Consider the following 22,725-nt stretch of genomic DNA (forward strand, 5'->3'; position numbering starts at 1 on the left):
TACAGTCTGGCATGGTGGTTCTCACTCCTGTTTGTTACTTGGACAGATGTTCTGTGTAAGATCCCCCATCTCATTTGATTGTAATGTGGACAAACGTAAACTAGTTTGGTCCAGGCTAATTTCATAAAATACGCTGTTCGTAAACATCATGGTAGGAATTATACTTTACAAATACATACAGCCCTCTTTAATTGAAGAACTTTACAACACCTTATGAAAAGAAAATTTAGTATGAATTTAGTATGAAATGCTCCCAGGCGTTTCTTCCCATTTGGAAACAATCTATGGAATCAAAGGAGTGACCCTAATCAGGCTCAATTCTTTACTGTTGCTGCTATTTTCATCTCTGCAAACCAATAATAAATAAAAAAAAAAAGCCACTACAGTAAGTGAGACAAGGCCCATTTGTCAGAATTAATTGAGACCATTAGGCTTGCTTGCTAGTGGATTGGAGGGCTTCTATTCATCAAGTTACCCTTTCAAAGAATACAATTTCTATTTCTTTGAACACTAGACAACTGCCACTTTTAATTATCTCAAATGTATGAAGGAATTGGTTGCAAAATAGCTGTAGCTAGGAGTAAAGACATGGCAAACTGTCTAGTAATTAGATGTATCCATTGTACAAGATGGAATAAGAACAGTAATATTATTCTGAAGGAAGGAATGAAGCTGACAGCCAGACTAGTCATCTGTTGGGTGACCTGACAAGAGAAATACACCCTTGAGTTGAATCTTGCCTAAAGCAGAAACCAGCTCTACAGCAATGAAAGCCAGAGTAACTTCATTAGGAATTATTAGCAAGCAAACTTTGGCAAGCCATGGATTTCTTAACTATACAGAAATTACATTCCACATCTGAGAACAGAAACTTCAAAAATTTATCCTAGAAAAGACTAAAAGTTTCCAAAAGTTGTAATAGCTTCTGGTGTGGCTATCATTATGTAAAAGTGATATAATCTCTAAAGTAGAATCCAGCAGAAAGAATTTTTCTTACAGATTTTCAGAAGAAAAAATAGATCTGAGGTAAAAAGGAGAGTTTAGGAAAGTCAGATTGCTTTAAATCACTGGTTCTTTCCTCCCTTGCATAGTTACAACTTTTGCTCAATACTAGTCTGAGAGGGAGCGTCCTTTATTTCAGAAGTTCAAGTACAGTGCACACTGGTAGTTTCCATCTGCCTTTGGATGCCTGCTGAGCTGCAGTATCTGTAGGTAGGTAGTTTAAATCAGTCACACAGGAGCAGAGAGGAAAGCAAGTTCAGCAAGGCTGTCCATTAAAAGGACTGGTCTCCTTCCACATACCTTTCAGCCTGCATTGACCTTGAGAGCATTTCCCTCCTTTACCATGAAGTCACCCTGTAGTGTAAATTTCATTATATTTTTTTAAGTAGCCCCAAAAATGTTCTTTAAATGACTTTCTTTAAATATGATCATTGTAAATGTGTTGGTTGTGGCACTGGTGGTGACACCTGGAGTACTGTCTCCAATTCTGGGCTCTTCATTGCAAGAGACCTGGACATCCTGGAGACAGTCCAGCAAAGGGCCACTAAAATTATTATGGGACTGCAGTACCTTTCCTGTGAGGAAAGGCTGGGAGAGCTGGGAACGTTCAGCCTGGAGGAGAGAAGGCCCAGGGGTGTCTTATCAATGTGTATAAATACCTGAAGGTAGGGTGTAAAGAAGACAGAGCCAGGCACTTTTGAGTGATGCCCAGTGAGGGGACCAGAGACAGTGGGCACAAACTGAAACACAGGAGGTTCCCTCTGAACATCAGGAAACAGGGTTTTACTGTGAGGGTGACTGAGCACTGACATAGCTTGCCCAGAGAGGATACAGAGTTTCCATCCAGTCTCTCCCCAGTTCAAGAGAGACAGTGAACTACTGGAAAGGGTCCAGTGGAGGGCTACAAAGATGATGAGGGGCCTGGAGCATCTCCCTTGTGAGGAAAGGCTGAGAGAGCTGGGCCTGTTTAGCCTGGAGAAGACTGCAAGGGGGTCTTATCAATGTCTACACATATCTTAAGGAAGAGTGTCAAGAGGATGGGCGAGGCTCTGTTCAGTGGTGCCCAGTGACAGGACAAGGGGCAACGGGCACAAACTGGAACACAGGAATTTCCATCTGAATATGATGAAAAATTCCTTACTATGAGGGTGACAGAGCACAGGAACAAGCTGCCCAGAGAGGTTGTTGGGTCTCCTCTGAAGACATTCAAAACCTGCCTGGACATGATCCTGTGCAACCTGCTGTAGGTGGCCCTGCTTTAGCAGGGGGTTGGACTAGATATCTCCAGAGGTCCCTTCCAATCCTGACCGTGCTGTGGTTCTCTGACTGTTCTGTGATCCTTGGAAATATTCAAAACCCACCTGGAGATGATCCTAGGCAGCCTACTCTAGGTGGCTCTGCTTGAGTAGGAGGGGTGGACAAGATGGCCTTCAGAGGTCTGTCCCTTCCAATCTCAATTTTTTTGTGATTCTGTTCAGCTTGGCAAAGACTACTCTCAGATCTTAAAGGTTTGCAAAACATTTCTAGATATATTTTTTGGTATTTAGGGGAATGACCCTTCTGTCAGGGGGTCTCCAGCAGGTTAGTTTTTTCCACTACCAAACCACTTTTGAACATTTTCTAAAAGAAGAAAGGATCAGTATAAAAATTATGTCAAATATCCCACTGCAAATAGTGATCTATGATGGAAGATGTATTGACACATGGATTTTTAATTCTACAAGGCTCTTCTTTCAAATTCTTCATGGGGTCCTAAGGGACAACGCAGTTTGGACAAATTTGAAAGCTTGTCTGCCAAATTTACACTGAATTCAACTTTCACAGAAAATACAGCAGGAGAATATAACTCCTGGCTTTAAAAAGAGCCTGTTAGTCTGACTGCCCCTTATGAACAGAAAAGGTTACCAGACTTTAGATCTATTCCATTTTGCATCATTAAATATGCAGGAAGGGGAACAGAGCGGAACACTGCAGATTTGCTAAAACCTTTTCAGGTACTTGCTTTACTGAGCATATCCCTCTATGACTTACTTTAGCTTAGCATTCATATTTCAGTAAGGATGATCTACCTTCACAGTGGCATGTGGGATGCAATTTAATAACCTTATATAATGATCTTACATAAACTCCAGAATCTTGGCCAAGACTTCCAATTAACAAAGAGATGATTATACTCTTAAGCACTAGATCACTTGGGTTCAATTCTGCTTTTACTCAAGCTGAGGAGTAGCACAAGATAAGTAAGACTATCAGGACAGAGCTAAAAATCTTAACTAATTAGACCTTAATAGCCTCAGATGCTCCAGATATCTTAAACCTTATTTTCCACCAATCTCCTTTTTCTTTTACGATTTATAGTTGAATCTGTAATGACTTTGACCAATTATGCTGAATCCAGCACAGTATTAAGGAAGCACTGCAATTGAAAAGCAGTAAGAGGTAAAGCCTGCTCTCCCCCACCTTCAAAGTATGGCAGAAACACACAATCTCTGATGAACTGAGAAGTTTCCTATTTTTCATCAGGAAGCTCACAGCTCTGAACCATGATGACCTTATCATAAGCCTCAGAAGAAAAGAATTCACAGACCTTATCCAGGTTTTCACAAGAAGAAAGGAAGGACCCTGTTCATCTGTAATGTTTTGAAGTGTACTTCCTTCTAAACTCTCAAATATTGCACAGGGCTAAAAGCTATTCCTTCATACAGAAAAGTGTAAATAGCACTGTAAAAGCAGCACTACAGAACAAAGACAGGAAAATTGTCAGCGATTCCTTCAGTCACCCCTGGCTTGCTGCTACAGCGCGGGTTTCAGAAATAATGACGGTGAACGGGCCAACATACTTGTGTGCAGGCATAAGGCTTTAGACCACATCTCTGTTCCTATGTCCGTACACTCCACATCAATGCCACTCTTCTAAAAATCTCAAAACAACCCCAAAAAACTTAACTTCAAAATAACCCAAAAAAACAAATGCAGGTTTTACTGTGTTTTGGGATTTTGATACTATAAGACATTGATCTTCAAGCTGCTCGCCACAGTTCTTAGTATAAACATGGTTCTGAGTGAAAGGTGGGGCTGCCAACTGTTTGCAGGACTCTGAGAGATGAGGTTCTAATAAACTCCATATATCATAAATTTAACATATATAGCTGCTGGATTTCCTGATGAACTGTTTTCTTACTAGAAAGTCTCAGTAATCAGAAAGCTTACTGAGATATGACAGAACAGAATTTTTCTACAGAGCTTTTCAAAGTTAGGCACAATATTCCATTTAAATCTATGATTTGATTACATTAACTAGAATTACTTATGAAAGACTAGTTAGAATAAGTCACCAACAATGAATGAGACCAAGGCACCTGATTATTTCATTTAAAAATGTAATTATAATTATTTGAAAAACCATCAAAACAAATTAGGAAATTTCATTAATTTTAAACTTTCCTACAAACACTGTTTTGTGGAAAAACCAATTCAGAAGTAAGTTATCTTTTAACTGTCAAATCTGTGCAGAACACAAACTCAGTTCCAGCCAGCTGCATTCTCTATAAAACCCCAGTGGAAGGGCCTATGAAGCAGTTTCTGCATCCATCGCAGGTAGCAAAAATCAGACCAGAATGTTTCCACCTTGAGCTCCTCCTTGGCCCACAGGATTTATGGTATGCAGAAAGGTGCATATGGGAGCCAGAAGTCTGACTGCATTTCCTATTACTGGATCCTGAGCAAAGCATCTAGGCTTTTCAGTTGAAAGCACATTCACGGCACACACAAGTGCCCAGCCGTCTGTTACAGACTGTTTCTCAGCTGCATGCTCTTCAAACAAAGAGATGGGGAAAAAGGAAAAAATCTGAAGTACAGCACACTACAACACAGCAAAATGAACTGAGGGGGGAAAAATACCACCAAGGAAAATTGCAAAGGAGGAAATTGAATGTTTTCTAGCTGTTGGAAGAGACAAAGCATCTGTGTTTATCATTTGTTTCATTTTTATTTTACTTTTTGTGACCTATCATGGTGGCTTTTATGGTTACAGGTCAAAATGATGAGACCACAGTGTAAGCTGAAAAAAGAGCTGGGAAGTTTGTGACTCCACATTCCTCCATCTGAATCTTTGAAATATTGGAGGATTTTCAGCTGTAATACAAAATCTCCAGGATGCTAGCCGTGCAAATACTTGCATTATTTAAAAGAAACCAACACAGAATATTTGTTTGGGTTTTTTTTTTTCTTACAGGAGGTAAGTCTTGCAGAATGAGACCTCAAATTTATAAATCCTCCTTGCAAACACATTTTTTTTTTCACTCTAAAACAGCTGAATCCAAGCTGGAGTCTATGCTTGTTTGGGTCTTTTTCTTTTAAAACCCATTTGGATTATACAGGTCTCTTGCACCATCTTTTCACCTAAGGCAAATGTAACTCTGGCACTCAGAAAACTTAGCACCACAGGTACCTGCAGTCTTTGAAAGGAGTTTATAGTTTCAGTGGACACTGCCAAGTAGGCTGATTATAGCCTTATGGTAATTGTTGGCTTCTCCCCAACAGATTGCCTTCCTGTGTCAGTTCGCTAAACACCATCTCCATCATTTAGTTTTAAGCACAAGACAATTCCTTTTTCACTCAGAGAAGGATGTAGCTTTTTTTCATTAAAGTCTTTTTTTCAGTAAAAAATTTTACATCCTACATTTCTTTACTGAATTCAGTGAAAATCTGTAAATCTTATCTCATTAAAGAACTATGATGGACACTAAAAAAAAAAAAAAAAGAAAAAGAAAAAGAAAAAAAGGTTCACATTTATGTTGATGTTTCTTCTTTGGAACGAAATTATCATGTTCTGCTGACTGAGTTAAGACCAGATTCTGATCAATTTGAGTAAATGACTCGAAAGGCTCTTGACCACCATTCCTCTTCGAAGTTTCTCATGGACAACCAATGCAGACATATGGAAATACCAAGTCTGCAATTTTTACTGTTTCACATCTTTCTGTGGATGAACTGCAGGTCACTTATGCTGGCCTTGCAGACCTGCAGGGGTCCACACAAGCCTCCACTCCAGAAATCATTTAGTGACACTTATTTGGCCAAAGTTTGCTCTACATTTTATGCTTTGCATATACTAGTATTATTACAATGGTCTTGAGTGCTTAAGTCTGCTATTCTTACAAGGAGATAAATTCTCAGAGGTTAGAGATAGGAGACCACAACACATGGCTTTGATGACTGATGCATCCCCTTTCTAATACAGCCAGGGGCCTGAAGGATATAATGCAAGTTCATCTGAGCCTATGAAAATATCTAGTGCAAAGCATCACTTCTTCATAAAAATAATAAATCTAGCTCTAGCTTTTCTGAGAATAATTATTCTGGATGTTACTCACTTATTCTAACAAAAAGTGAATTGTTTTCCTCACTTTGATAGAAGCAGGGGTTTAGCCATTCATTCAGCTTAAAAAAAAAAGTTATCCTGGGATAATATTGTCTATCTAACATTTCATTCTCATGGATACCTATTTTTGTGCTATTAAAATGGGGAGACAAGATAGCATTACTGACTAGACTCTAAGTGATTTTGAGATTAACATAGCTGTGTTGTTCTTTATTAATAGATCATGATAATATTGCAGTTATTTTTCATTATTACTGCTTTACAGTTAGCAAAACCATTATGCTCCTCTGTTCATAAACAAACAGCCCTGACTAGTTTTCACTGCCATAAGACTTAAGTATTCCAGCTGTCAGGAAAAACAAGGTGTCAGAAAAAAAAAACTTTGGTTTCATAGAAGAAATTGAAGAGTGACAATATAGTTGTCTATTGCATGATCATACAGCATACAGGGACCACATCCATCTCTGACTTCTATCAGAGCCTGCTTCAGCATGTAGGAGTAAGCTTGTGAACAGAGCTGTGCAAACAGTTGTTTTTCGAAGACTGACTTGAACCACAGAACTGAAGACAGTCTAGTCAGATTGAACCATAATCAAAAATTAAAAAAGATGCTGGCATGCACTTTTTCTGTATCTGAATTAAAACCAGAAAAATCACATTTGTGTTCATATAGCATGTTTTAAGCCAGCCACTTATAATATAAATAAAGGCATCAAAGAGCTTGGAGACGGGCAGGGGCACAACTACTCTGCGTTGAAGAGTGAAGGTATTTATCCAGCTGGTGAAAGATACAGGGTTGGTGCCCATCTTTGTCTCAGGTGGTTTTCAAAACTGGCTTCCCCTTACTTTAGGAAAATGCACTGATCTTATCATCTTGTTTTCAGGCTCTGCCCTCAATGATGTGTTTTATATAAAATGCTTAAAAGTATTCATTACATGATGATTTGCCAGTAAGTTAAGAGTTGCCCATTTCTGCCTTGAGTTTTCTGTTATTTTCGTCGAACTGGAATAGCTTCATCAGAATAGCTTGAAAGACATCTACCCCACCGCATTCCCACAGGAACGGTTCTTTCAAATCCCGAACGAGTGCACTAACCTGCTTGTTTAAAGGAGGGGATTTCCTCCTCCAAATGACCCTGTTTGGTAAATTCAGCCTGTGTTTGTCAACACTTTAGGTGAATGGCCATTTTACATCATCTTCCAGTGGAATTTTAAAATCACAATGAAATCTTGATCTCTTGTGGTTTTTGAGAGGGTGGGAATTGTGGTTTTTTAAGAAAGCCTCCACTTAATCTGCATCTACTAAATCACCATTATTTAAGTTATGGCAGTCCTGCCTGTAGCTCTCTTGCACTGGAAGCTGGATGCAAGCATCAAAAAAATGCTTCTTGGCTTTTGGACCTCTGCCTTAAAAATATTTTGTCTCTTGGTCTGTTGATAATAAAAATTCCTAGGAGTAGGATAAGGTGAAGAGCAGTGCCAGTGTGATACACTCTTTCAAAGGGTAGATCAGTGAAAGAAACATGTCAGAACATCTATTATCCAGAGGATCTTAGATTGATTTTAATCTGAAAACCGAATCCTGCCTTTAGATTATGTATGTGCAACTGACTTCACGTGGCCTTTGGGCTGGAATAGGGAAGGTTTTTGTGTTACAGTGGTGGCTGAAGGGCTCATGGCCCTACTGTGTGACATACACCGATTCAGCCTAAAATGTAATCTTTGCCCTGCAGGGCCTAGCATCTACAAACTTCAGCCAAGAAGTAGGAATTGAGCACAGATCTGAATGGCAACCCAGTAGCCTACCAACTAGTTCAGAGCATCCCAGTTTGATTTCTACTCCTTACCTTCATAGTAGCACAAAAAACACACGTAAGGCAAGACGCTTTAATTCTCAGATTGTCTTCAATGCCAGACATAATTGCAAAATACTGTGATGATATATGGCATATGATGCACATAACTGAGAAAATACCTGAGTGAATAGTAACTGGTGTTAGTCTTGTATGGGCAGAATATTAATCTTAGCACCTGCCACATCGGCATAGTTTTCTTGCCATAGTGATAACAGGAATTTCACCGATTCACCTGATTTAGGCTACTGATACATGAAAATCTGACCCTTGGAAAGCAATTAAAGACTATTTGATTACTGGATATACAGAGAATGAAAGATCAGCTCCAAGCTCTATATTATTTTCAGTTTCTTAATGGCAGTAGAAAGTAGGGATGCTATGCAACATTTTTAAAAAGGCTAAAACCACTGGCTGGAAACACCTGGAGGAAAAGTCAGTGAGATTTTTGCTCTTAAGTAGTCCAACTCTCTTGATGATTTTATCCAGTTACCTTGGCTTTTTTACCATGCACCACTGCCCTGCAATACTGATTTAGTTAAGTAATTACTCAACGGGACAATTATTTAATTGCTGAACATGAATATTAACAGCTGAATAATAGTGGCTAAATAAATAAAGATTGGTTTTCTGAATCCCAGTAGATCCTCCAAAAACACATCAGCTAGGAACCTGGAACAGTTTAACCTTATATGTGGTAATGTGTTGAATTTGTATACTTCTTCAAGTAGTCATTAGCATTACTCCCTGGTCATTAGCATTTTTACTTTAAAAGTCTGTGAAGTTGCAAAGTAGAAATGCACTAACTCCAAACAGAAACTAGCCATAATAATACTATTACAGTAGTTACAGAAACAATAGTTTTTGTAGAAGTCAGGAACAAGATATGTGTGAAAGGTACATCAAGCTCAGGCCACCTGGGTTTACTGAAGTACTTTTTACCATACCCTCCAGAGCAATAAAATCAGCATAAAAATAGGCAGAACTAACTTTCCATGGGAACAGAAAACAAACCAGTGCTTGTGCTTTCCACTTAAACTCTCTCTTTTTCAAAGCATTAGAACTTTTGTTGGTTTTGCTTTTATCATCGGTAATTTATGTCTCTAAATTTTAAAGATATCTGCAGGAGGTACTCCAGCTAATAAATAATAATGGTACCATATATGTTACTTTACATCAAATGTCTCTCCAGAATACCTCCCTTTCATTCAACTACTTTTTGATAAGGCATGTCAGCCATTTCCTCTTCTTAAAGACTTAACTAAGTAAAGATCATTTTGTTAATCTTTATCCTGTTACTTTTCCTCTGTTTAGCTTTACACTATACAGCATAATTGTTTTGACATAATCAGCTAGCTTCCACGATGGAATTATATGTCAAGGACACCAACTTCAGATGTGCAGAGTGCTTTTGCTGCTGAGGGCTGCTTGAATTCCACTGAGAAATGTGAGCAGACAGGGTATTTTCAACTGAAGATAGCAACATAGTAAATAGCAATGCAGTGTGGTCATCTTGAGGTAAAAGGTAGCAATCTGTTATTGTGATCAGTTATTTAAAGGCTGCTTTCAAATTAGCTTTGCAGTCACAAATGTGCAAATATTTAAATTTTTTTCTAAGTAAACATGAACCAGTTCCTTGAGTGAAAACAGAATATGTCTGAATTGGATGTACTTCTGTATAAAAATGATGGTTTCTTTCACAGCAAAAACATATCAGAAGTAATGTATCCAATGGAACTCCAGCTTTGACAGATGCAGATAAATAAAAGTTGAAATGTAGTGCTAGTGTTTATCACTGGAAACATAATGCAGAATTTAGGCCAAGATGTATTATAAATTTAGCACAGTTTTAAATACAATATCCAAAATTGAGAAATTGTTCCAACCAAGTATAACACTTCTTTCTTTAGAGTCTTCCCTGTTTTGCAACTCTGACTAACTTCAGCCATTGAACTCCAGCTATGAATGGTGAGATGAAGAAATTAGGGTCAAGTGTGTGCCTTGCATTATCAGTCTGATATAGGTACCAGAAAACTGCACGCTACACTCTGGGACCACCAGCTGAACTTTTTGCTGAGATGTAGTCTTGTAGGAAATCAAATGCATAGGGCCTATCTGTTGCTCCTTTGATATAAAAGTACAATGAAGTTAACCTGACTTTCTTTTCATTTTCCTGTTTCTCTTTCTTACTTACCACACACTGCTTAGGTTCCACCTTCATCAGCCCATGTTTGTTTTCCTAAGTTTAGCAGAGATTTTGCATGAGCAAAACAAACAGTATTTGATCCCAGACATCAAATTAAATTAGCAGTGTAGATTAGCTGCTCTCAGATGAGTCACTTTCTACTTCCAGTAAGGCTCTGCATCCAAATCTTGGATGTCTACTGCCCAACAAGCAAATTACCTCGGTGCATTTTAACTGTTGTTCATGTGATGGAGGAAAGAAAATGGGCAGCTTCATTCTCTTTTGGACAGTCTCAGGTGAACACCCTGTTACATTCCAACCTACACAAGCCATTTCCTCCTTCCATGGCGTTACTCTTCCATGGAACCAAAAGACACTCAGGTCTCCACATCCAGCAGAGAAGACAAATGCTGCTCTCCCTATGGACTGCAAAGGAGGGAGGGAGGGAGAAAGAGAAGTTTTGTGCCTTCCCTGCTTCTCCCTCACCCCAACTTTGTGCTCCAGCCATATTCAATGTGATCCTAAGCAGTTACATGTGTGGACTTAAAGATTACAAGACAGAAAGTGGATGGTCCTTTTTTTTTCTCCTCCTGTATACGGAACTCCCACTGGCTTTCCTGGGAGCTCCCTCTATAGACTGACAAGCAACAGGTCAGAGGAGATGGAAAGGCTTTTTACCTGCCAACCCCAGAGTTCAGGATGTGTTGTTTCTCCTGCAGCGGTTGATGACACCCTAACACCTTAGCAGCACTGGAGCTGCATTCCTACGCTGTAACAGGGGAAGCAGGACCAAGGGCCTGAACTAAGGTCTTGGCAGGTAAGTGAAGGAGCAACCAGTATCAAACAGCTTCATTTGAAAGTGTACGTCTTTGTAATGTTTAAGTCTTAATATGTGCTCTGCTTTACCTGGGAGCTTAAACTTCCACTTCTCAGAGAGTATTTGAGATCACCTCTTAACTCAGCCAAATGCTTGAAAAAATGTTGAAGAAACTCATAAATGCAGAGGGGCTAGAAAGAAAGGTTACTTGTGCTAAAAACACCTCGAAGCTAGGATTTCTTCTTAGATCTGAGCAGAAGTAATTCAGGTTAGTGGGGGAGGGAGAAGCTTCATGCTACCAACACGTTTTTGTATATTGCTGCTGAGGATGATTGAAAGCATCATTGTATGGTCCTCAATATTCAAAATATGAGCTCTCCTGAGACTGGGAGGGGGGAACTTTGCTTGGTTGCTTGTCTTCTCTCAATTGGACACATAGGTAACACCTGATAAAGGGAGATCTCCATCTCCTTACTATGTTCCACTTCTTAATTATTGGAACGAAGTTTCTAATATGAATACTTATGTCATTCAAAAGGTGATTTATTACATTAGTTATCAGGAATTGTGTTCTTGCTGACAATACCATGTTCCAGAAAATTCACAAGGAGCACACACAGAGGAATTCACTACCACTAAAGCAAATTCAATTAAAAAGGTATTTGCATAAAAATGTGTGATGGTAGTTACCAGCTCAAAAAAAGAAGGGAAAAAAAATTAAAAACATCCTTACATAAAGGAAGTCTTTCTTTTTCTGGCTTGTGGTAAGATGAGGGTAATGGACACCTTTCTGTTGAGAGGCCAGTAAGTTTTACTTTTTGGAACGAAAAGCAAATTTAGATCAGAGGAGGAAATCATAAGAGGCAGCCTCACACTGCGTTCTGTATCTGAGCCATCTACTGCCACCATATCCAGGAGACAAAAAAGGGAACGTTCATAAAGAATGAACAACCATCCAGAACTGGTGGGGCACCAAAGCCTCATCAATTTCCAGTTCAGATATTCTCATCCCTTCTACCTTTATTCTTACTAGTATTCTCAATTTACTAAGTCAAATCACTCAAAAAGTGACCTCTAAGTTTGTGTCCATCTTTCAGTGGATAAACTGTGAGCTTGTAAGAAATTACACATACTAATAGCACCTGTTAATTAATATTCATCAGAATTAAAGGGAAAGCCATTATCAAAAATTTCTTTCCACAATTTTATGGGCAAGAGTGCAAAATGAATGTTTCAATATTTTTATAACTTTTAGAAGTTTACAATTACTATAGTCATTGTTTTAAATTAACTTTCTCTAGACAAAATAAAGTGTTGTACTACATTGCAGCCTCACTGTTAGGAATGAAGATAGAGGAGACAGTGCAGGAAGGCCAACACATACGACCAAAATGGAGAGTATCCAAGTCATAGAAGAATGGTAAGTTGGTCAAACTATTGTCTAGTAAATGTTTTTAATTTGCCTATAAGTAATAGCAAGAATTGTCTTGGGTTTTATGCTTTGGAAATGTCCTTTTGACTACTTTTCCTCAAAAAAAATCTACACAAAAGGAAGCAAAATCTGTCCTGACAATGCAATGCCAGCAGAGACATTCAGAAGGCAGGCTCACTTACAGTTTCTTATTTGTGGGGAAGAACTGTGGGGAGGAATGGGAGGTGCATGAGTGGTTCCACAGACCTGTAAGAAGCCTCTGCTACCTGTGGAATCATTTTCTTCTGTTTATCCAGACAAGAAGAAAAACTAATGGTCACAAGGGTACTTCACAGTCAGATTTTTAACATGGCTACCTTTCATAAAACAGCTTGGAGTATGGTTTCACTGGAATTAACCAAGGAAACACATACCTTGAAAAACTAAAAGTCTGAGCTTCTGTTTCTGTCTGAAACTTGGGCCCCTGTTTATTGAGTTGAGAAAAACACTAATCTATTATCAGTGTCCTTGAATTCTCTAATTCCGTAAAAAGTGAATGAAAATGTAACTCTAGGGGATATGATTGAAGGTATGATCAACCCAAACAACTTATTGTCTTCTTTCCTATTCATGGTCATTTATGAAAGGACAATGTCAGAAATTTCCACAAAATACTGTAGTGAAGATTGCTTCCCAATAGACAATGAGGGACCACAGGTGGCTTGTTGGCTCCATCCACCTCAGCAGGTTCTTTTCACCCTCCTTAGAGAGAGGACTTTTCACCTTCAAATCATACTTTTTGCTTCAGATTACAATTATTTTGCTGGATATTTTAAAGACATTCTTATTTGTTATGCCTTTTGGACTGCTGAAAAGCTATCACAAAGAGCCTCCCATCATCCAGTCTGCCTTGCATGCAGAGTAAGAATTGATAAATGGACTTGAAGAGAAATCATATAGACAAACATCATTTACTGTGCAACATGATTACAGAGAAGCTATTAAGAACAGCTAGTAAAGCTCTTGTGTTGGATCCTATCAGGAAGGGGAGAGTTAGTGCTCAGAATTAAGTTTGAAACCATATTTAATTGTTGTTAAGTAATTTGGAGTATTACCTTCTGAAGCTATTCATTGGTACATTAATGGATTAGTGACGCAAGTTAGTCTTCTGTTCACTTATCTAGTGCGTCCACTCTTACAACCCATGAATACTTCCCAGCAGAAAATGGGAATAAGGACTTTTTCCCATTTCTTCTCTTTCCAGTTTTGCCAGCCACGTCCATCACATCTCATGCCAATAGATCATAATTCAGGTCAATAGCACTAAGCAGAGGGAAACTTAGCAACCCTTGTGTACAAGCACAGAGAAATATGCTAATTTAAAAGCTCTCTGAATTACTATTTTGTTGGGCCTCATTAGTATGCTCTTGGCTGCCAAGAGCCTTTTGTTTTTCTTGTCCTTCCTGAACCAAATCATGTGGCAGCCAGTGATTGGCCAAACACCATCAGAAGCAGGCAGGGACATCAGGTGTCACCTAACCCCCCCATGAAGGGGAGTCTATTGCCAGCTCCCTGAAATCACATCTCCTTTAACTGCAGATGCAAGAATTCAATGCTGTTGTGGGATTTTGCCTTTGAGTCTGATGGCTAAAAACATTCGTAAAAAAACTTGTAGAAAGCCAGGCACATGTCTTATAACATTGAACATGTTCAGTAGGCTATCGAGATAATGAATGCACAAGTGAACACTGAACAAAATTCCCCTGTCACTGCTGAAGCCTTTTTGCTTCCAGTTTTCAATCTGGACTAAAGTGCAGTTGAAAGGAGAATTTTTGGATGAATGTATGAAAACACTGTTAAAAAAATAGAAGCATATTTGTAATGATACTTTGCTTTTGCAGCCAAAACCCTACTGCAGATGAAATTTTGTCTTGGTCTCAGAATTTTGACAAGATGATGAAAACACCAGCTGGGAGGAACCTTTTCAGAGAGTTTCTTCGAACAGAGTATAGTGAGGAGAACCTGCTTTTCTGGCTTGCGTGTGAAGATCTAAAGAAGGAACAGAACAAGAAAGTTATTGAAGAAAAAGCAAGACTTATATATGAAGATTACATTTCTATACTATCACCAAAAGAGGTAAAGCTGTAAATGCTACATTTGCATTTTCTGTTAAAGCAGAAATGTTATACCCTGGATTGCCAGATGGGGGTCTCAAAGTCTGCCTGATTTGTCAGATGAAAGTCTAGTATGGACATTAAATCAGGAAAGGAAGGGACAGAAAAAGCAGAGACACAGGTGCTGGGTCATTTAGCATCATTGACCACACCACCTCAAATTTCTATGTAAGGCTCAAGAGACTCCAGTAAGAGAAGGCTGAGAAATAGGTATAGAATCATAGGATGGTTTGGGTTGGAAGAGACCTCAAAGATCATCTAGTTCCAAACCCCCTGCCATGGGAAGGGACAACTTCCACTAGACCAAGTTGCTCAAAGAGAGTTGCTCTTTTGCACCTCTTTTTTGCACCTGTGAGAGGTGCTCCAGCTCTCTGATCATCTTTGTGTCCCTCCTCTGGACTTATTCCAACATGTCCATCATGTTCTTCTTATGTATGCTTCTTCAGTAATGCTACATGCCTGCCAGAGAGAGGGAGTAAGTAATGCAAATGGATTTCTGGAGAAAAGACAGCAAAACTAAGGAATTTAAATCAGAATCATTACAGATTTATCTTTTGCAACAGCTGTCTCGGAGAAAGTCCAAATTTGCACTGGTTATTCCTATGTGAGAATCCAGGAATGGAGACCATGTATTTTCTCTAATGAAAGGTATGATAATATCTGGGAAATTATGTAAGATTGTCTATAATCCTTAAACTGAAATAGGCAAATTCTGAAATTATCTTCACCTGGAGTAAAGAAAAAGCATCCCCTATCAAACCATGTCTTGGAATAGTGAGATACATAAATATATAAGCACTATAGAAGAGTCTTTTTTTAGGCCATGTCACGTACCTTTAGCTCCTTTCCCTTGATTTCGTGCATTGCATCCGACTACCTACTCAATGATGTTATGCTACTTTATACTCACTGTGGACCTTGCTTCCTACATTTTACTTCTGTGCTGCACTCAGTAATAATTTGCCACTTCATTCATATGAATGAAACCAACAGCAATTTACAGCTCCATTATCTTCTCTTGTGCTATAGTGTATACTTTTGCTCCGGAGTGAGAAAACCAGCAGTACAGCAAGCTAATAATGAGATTTTCTTATAATATCTCTAGTACATATATATGTGCTGAATGCTCAGTTGTCTTTTTAAGCTAAGATCAACCAGCAGTTAAAATTCAACCACTAAGTGTTGTTTGGCTTAGATTTAACAAAACCACTCACAAACTTGATGCACTGGACGTGTGCAGATGTCATCAATCCAGTTGTCCCTGCTCCTACTGGAAATCTTAAGAGGCAAACAAGAACTGTTTGCAATGCTTTAGATCAGCACAGGAGCTGAAAAGCTCTTGTTCATTCAGGCATCCCGTTCCAGATTTTATCTTTTAGCATACAAGCTGAAATATGTAGCATCACTTGTTCAGTGATGAAGTTATTGAGGCAGAAGGTCTTAGTGTTCTAAACACATACCCTGTGTTCATCTGCTTAGCAAGGAAATACCTTTAGTAATTCCAACTAGTTTTGCCATCTGGCTTTAATGACTCACTGAGTAACTACAGTGTAAATTAATAGTTCCATAATTAATTTTATTTTTCATTCTATAAATGCAATTAACTTGTACTGTATTCAATGGCACAAAGCCCCACCATCCTGCCAAATTCGAGTTGTTAATCCCAGCAATAATATTTGATAATGAAGAACCAATTAGCTAGCTGCACAGACTGTTTTTGCTAAGATACATGCATGTGCATGTGTGTCAGGGAGAGAATTGCTTAAATCTTAGTGTGTCATTTCTGTGCTACAGAAATGCAATGCTCTAGGACTGAAATCTATTCAATAAATTCTGAAGACACACGGCTGCAACACTGCTTCTCAAAACTACCATAACACTACACCCCTGCACGCTGTTGTGTCTGTAGGCAGGTGGTCACTGGCTGAGCAGCCTCACCAGTCTGTTCATTCCTGCTGCGCAGTCTGGCCTGCTCGCACAGCTACATCAGTTAGACAATGAAAAATGCCTGGGTTGAAAAGCAGCATAGAAAAGAAATGCCACTTTCAGATAGATCAATTCCTTAACTCAGCTAGCTGTGGGGCTGCCCAGACAGCAGTGCCAGCGCAAGGGAGAGGAAGAGCCAGGGTGGGAAAGGCTGTTCATGGCAGCTCATGCAGCACTGCTGCCCATCCGTAAGGCGGGCGCACAGCCCCGGCGTGCTGCCTGCAAGCCTAAATGAGTGCTTGGGTGGAGAGTGTGCATTAGGCAGCCATAACGGTTATTCTGCAGAGACAGCGTACTGGAGTAATAGGTACGGTTTGCTAGCATGAATCGGCAACAGTTTACCCACAGTTAGGCTGCATCACAGTTGTGCTTTGTAACTGATACAAGTAACAGCAAATACTGGAGGAGAAAGAGCTGTGTGAGGAGAAAGCCTGCTGTGGCAGCAACATACTCCAATATGCCAACGAACCGACAATGACAGATTCTACAGTTGGTACTGAAGATATAATGAAAATCTATATTTACTCCTCCATACTATACCATACCACTGTATTTCAAAGACTTTGCTTTACCACATATAAAAACCCACAAGCTCATACATCCACACATGTTCTGAGTTTTCATCTCAGTTAGCATCCCTCACATACCAAGGTATCATGGTTCATGGAGCTTTCCAGGGCTGAATTCAATCCTTCAGACAACATCAATATGTATTTATAGGGTTACAGAGTAGTAGGGTCAGACTGCAACCTGGTGTAAATCACAGTAGCTTAACTAATGTGTGCTTGGTATTTCTCTACTCAGAGTTTTAGCCTTTTTCTTCTTAGCTGAGTAAACCCTTGCTAGCCCCAGTGGGCTTTCCAGCTACTGCAATTTCATTTAATCCGGAAGGCATTAATTTTACTGGTTTTACAGCATTTTGTGGATAAACTGTCCATTCACTCAAATTTCTAAATGATATTCTAAAATCCTCTGAGTATTCATCCCAAATGTAATGTGGCCTTTTTGGAGTTCGTTACAAATGGAAAGAAAGTAAATGAGAAGCTAAAATTGAAACTTGCTAACCACTTCAATATGGACATATGATATCCTGAAAGTACAAATTATCAGATGTTAAAGTCTTGAAAAGAAGAACAAATCTGAAATAGTTAATATTAATGGGGAGATTAACATGATAAAAATTATAAAAAACTGTGGGTAATTTGTGAGTAATAAGTGCGGTGCCTGAAAAAAAAAAAAAAAGAAAAAGAAAAAAAATGTGTAAGGCAGCCAGATGAGAATGTTGAATAGAAAGCTTCTAAAGATTTAACCACATATGGTCAGGAAAAAAATCTCTCTGAATTTCAGCTCTCTGAATGAGAGTCATTCAACATTCTTTTCAGAGAAATAAATATGGGAAAAAAAAAATGAGGTAGTATAACATAATTTTTGGGAATCCAGGTTACTGCAGAGCTTTATTTAGCTGTACTGTATTTATTCTGTTATACAGCTGTATTTCATCTCACAGATCTTAGGATGGATGCAGAGATCACATCAAAACTGAAGTAGAGTCAACGGTCTTAGTCTGTAATTGTGTGGTGGCTCTGATAAACTCACACGTTCAATGGAGGCCTGAGTAATAACGATATAACATATAACAATCTTTCTGACATTATTGTTCAAGATTAGTCTTTTCTTATCTTTTTCAGGTTAGTCTTGATTCCCGGGTGAGAGAAGTGATCAACAGAAACTTGCTGGATCCCAGCCCTCACATGTATGAAGATGCCCAACTCCAGATATACACCCTAATGCACAGAGACTCTTTTCCAAGGTTTTTGAACTCTCAGATTTATAAGTCTCTTGTTGAAAGTATTACAGGCTCTACTTCTGAAACTTAGTTTTAATTTTCAAACAAAATAACTTGATTTTTTTGGGGTGGGTGGGATGGAAGAAAAGTAGTTTAATAACATCTGGAGCTGGGTTCCTGGAGAACTACAGTTTAGCACTACTCAGGCTACTGTGAAGAAAACAAATACATATTATGGTCTCTGTCTACATTTTTACCAAGGTCCTCCTTGCTTGAGATGGCATGGGAGGGGAGCAATGGATTTGCCAAAATACATTTGTTTCACACTCCTTTCACCCTACTGGAGTCAAGATTGCAATGATGTATTTGTAGTTTTATGAACAGTCTCCTTGTGTATCCTCACACTGCATGTGCAAGGTAAAACTGCTTCACTTATCACTTAGTTGTTGCAATATTTAATCCAATAACATAAATTATATCTGTATTTAAGAACTTTTTTTGTGCAATACAGTCTTATGGTACATAGAAACAATTGCAGCAAACCAGAAAGAGGCTTGCATTTTTTAACATCACTAACTGAAAAAAGCCAATTTTTAAGGTGTAGCATTACTAAACATGCTCTACTGAGTACAATACACTGACTTTTTGAAGCCAATATTTCTGTACAGAAAAGAAGAGCTATTTATCACTGTTTATTTAAAACAAATCAAGCAGAGGATTCCTCTGGTTGTTCACTGCCAAAACTGTGGCATTTTCATTACAAAGTTTGCAATGTCAAAAAAAAAGAAAGAAAAAAAAAGAAGAAAAAAAAAAGCACAAACCACTTAAAGGGATCCATATCTGGGTGACACAGTCTATGCGCTGATATTGTTTAATTGTTAAAAGAACAAAGATTTTCAATGTACATTTCAGATGTCAGATACTGTAATTGATTTATTAAAGACTGGCTATCCAGTTCTAACACTGTTGTATAATGTTATGTAGTTCAGAAAAAAAAAAACAACAAAAAAACACAAAAACCACGAAAACAAAAAGAAAAAACAAAAAGCTTGATAATTTAGTTTTTTGAATAAAGGAATTTAATAAAAGATTGCCTACATGTAGCATTTTAGAGCATTTTAGAACATTTTGATGAATTGCATCTGTCCTGTAAGATTATTTTTTTTCCTGAAAGCTAAATCCGGTAAAAAATGTTTTTAAACAAAGTAATGTTTTACGAGGTGGCGGGTTAAAGAAGGCTTATCTTAGCTTCTAGCCTCATTGATTTTGAGTAACTCCTTGAAAACAAGGGGTTTCAAGAGTAATATTAAACCAAACTTCAAGGGCTCCTAAACCCACAGTCCTTACCCAAGCAAAATGCCTATGGAAACGCAACGGGTGTCTTTCCTGGGTAAAGAATCCTGTACTGAGCCCTTAATCAGAGCTAAGGCAGCACAGTACTCCCATTGCTTGGCTGCCATGGTGTTTTTAATAGGTGTTTGCTTGGCCTTTTTGTCAAAAATGTCCAATTTCAGGATGCATTTTGATGTTTAAAGAGACAGTGACTTGGAACTTAAAAAAAACCATCTTCATAGCTACCATATACAAGCAAAATGAGCATTAGCATCCTTCACAAACTGCTATAGATATACCAAGAAATGGCTTTGAATACTTGTTAAAAATATATATATATACATGTATGTATGTATGTATGTGTGTATATATATATTTAATACTAACAGCTCTGGTCTTATACTAAGACTTAAGAGGCAAGGTTCTTCTCGCTTACATAGGACTAAACATGGCATAAGCCCATTGCTTTCAATGGTGACCAGAAGGTCTGGCAGTTGTGTCCGTGAGTTGAATCTAGCCCCAACACACTTGGCTCCAACCACCCAGTTACTCCTTGCAGGCAGCCTCCGGTGCCAGCTTTCGCTGGAGCCGCTGCTGCCCAGGCGGATCTGCTGCTATACAGTAACTGGTAGGACGCAGGTCTTCGTTTATCTTCTGGGGCTTATTTTTTTCCTTTGTTTTACTACCTCTCATTTTTTTAATTTATTGAACATGCTTCAAATAGCAAGTCTGGGGAATTTTTTAATCATTCTTTTTACTTGAAACCTGTGTGCTTTTTTTGGATATATATATACAAAAAATTTAACGAACTGTTTCTTAAACTCATTTGGTTTTGTAATTTATATAGAATTCAGGAGATGATTAAAAGGGCTATTCTCTATTCCCTATGCAAATATTTTAACTGTTGTAGTGTTTGACAAAATGGGATCTAAAAAAAAAATCTGCAAAGTGGAAAACAAATCTGTTTACAGTGGCGTTGCTGACTATCCTACCATATTCAGCACTTTTAAATATTGTTATTTATGAAAATGTAGTTTAAAATGCAAGACAAAATATTTATAAATGTTTCTTTTAATAAATACCTGTTTTGTCTGAAAGTGTTATTGTGTTATGACAACTTTATTCATGTTGGTTAGCTACTTACCATTATGAATAAAACATTCAATTATTATACTGGTAGAATAATAGCTATATTGTTTACAAATCCTGAGGGGGGGGGATTCAGTAAGAAAGGACTGCCTCCTTCAGCTGTGAAATACTGTTAGAAACAATGACTTTTTCTGGGTTTTTTCTTAATTGGAATTTAACTATGGTCCTACATATGTCTAGTATCATTTGATTACAGTTATATTTACTGTGGTACTAAACATACAGCATCATATATGTATATATTTACATAGTGTAATTTCAAGCTTGTTGATGTTTGAGGCACAATACATCTAGTCCACACATCTAAACAAGGTGTAAGAGACAAAACTGCATGCATAAGTCTTTACAAATGTAGACTTGAATATTCTTAATGTTACTATTTGATGGTGACCTGATAGTCATAAGCTATCTTTATAAGATATTTCACACAGGTAGAAGTTCTTGTCAACATTGACAAGTCATCCTTTCAAGGACAGTTTTAAAGCTAAATGTATGGGCCCTAAAATATTATCTCGCTTTCTAGCATAAGATTCCAAAATCTGTCTTCGGAAACTGTTCCATCATTTTGAAAAATATTACACCAGTCTTCAGTGTAATACTGCAATGAAATCACGTTCAAAATTTCTTGTCTTAAATCCCCTATTTGGAGGGATTTAAAAAAATGAACATAACACGTGAAGTTTCTTTCTTGGAGCAAATGCTCATATTAAAATGTTTAATATACATTTCATCTATCAGTTTGGGTTTCCCAAATTTTTTTATGAAAAAATGGATATGGTCCAAATGGACAACAAGTCGTGCTGTAACATGATCTCATTGCCTATCATACAGTTCTTTGAACACAAATTGTAAAACAGTCAAGCTATTAAACTGATTTATTGTGCATGCAGTGTACAATACACTTTGAAAAACTGCCTAAATACACTTATTCTATAGCCTGGAATAAAATAAGTATGTATTTAACTTGTATTTCAGTTTTTCATGAGAATGTATATAGCAAGAGAACTACAGAAAGTGAGTTATGTTTTTGTGACTTGCCCAGTGTTTAATCTTTTCTGTCAAATACAGCCTAATGCCAAATAGCCACAAATAAGCAGAGCATTTGTGTACACTCCTGACCTTTAGGTTTCAAAGAAACTGAATATATATTGTATTATGCATGTGTTCAACTTAGCTGTTCACAGTCAGCTTTCGTATAACTGAGCTGAAAGTAGTCTGGAGCACCCAGGATAAAACAAAACCAACCCAAAAACCCCACAGATAGGATCAAGGGTATTTAAATTAGACTGAAGGCACATATGGTATGAAGGAGATTAAAGGTGTGATGGACAAAAGACAGGTCAGTTACACACGTGGCTAGGCTGCGTGTTAACCAGCTGAGTCCAGGCAGCAACATACCATGGAAGTATGGCCATAGTGCTTCCAGGTCCACAGTTCGTCCACAAGTTGCTTGAGCACCTCTGGAGTCCACATAATCCATTTGCAGGACAACAGAGTGGACAAAAACCAGACTTAAGCTAGTAATAGCTCTGCTTAAAACTAAAAGCATGCTAAAGTGTCTGCTAGGCTGTGGGCTAAACCAAGCAAATAAAGGAGACCTACATTCTACCTTTATCAGCCAGGGTTTAAGCTGTCACCTGATGCCAA

The 22,725-nt window shown here is 38.2% G+C and overlaps 1 protein-coding gene across 2 annotated transcripts in view; it reads left to right on the forward strand.

Annotated features, from left to right (window-relative positions):
* The window catches only part of RGS17 (regulator of G protein signaling 17), a 76,247-nt gene extending 55,142 nt beyond the window's left edge, over nucleotides 1-21,105 (forward strand). Inside the window, exons 3-5 of one of the 2 annotated variants that reach the window (XM_027796908.2) lie at nucleotides 12,571-12,660; nucleotides 14,553-14,787; nucleotides 18,500-21,105. In XM_027796908.2, coding sequence (XP_027652709.1) covers nucleotides 12,571-12,660; nucleotides 14,553-14,787; nucleotides 18,500-18,688 — 514 coding nt within the window. In that variant the 3' untranslated portion in view covers nucleotides 18,689-21,105. The remainder of the gene's footprint in view (nucleotides 1-12,570; nucleotides 12,661-14,552; nucleotides 14,788-18,499) is intronic. The other variant, XM_027796909.2, reaches the window with a different exon arrangement.
* The last annotated feature ends 1,620 nt before the right edge of the window (nucleotides 21,106-22,725 follow it).

Source organism: Falco peregrinus, chromosome 7 (genome assembly GCF_023634155.1).
Source record: "Falco peregrinus isolate bFalPer1 chromosome 7, bFalPer1.pri, whole genome shotgun sequence".
NCBI classification, from domain to species: domain Eukaryota; kingdom Metazoa; phylum Chordata; class Aves; order Falconiformes; family Falconidae; genus Falco; species Falco peregrinus.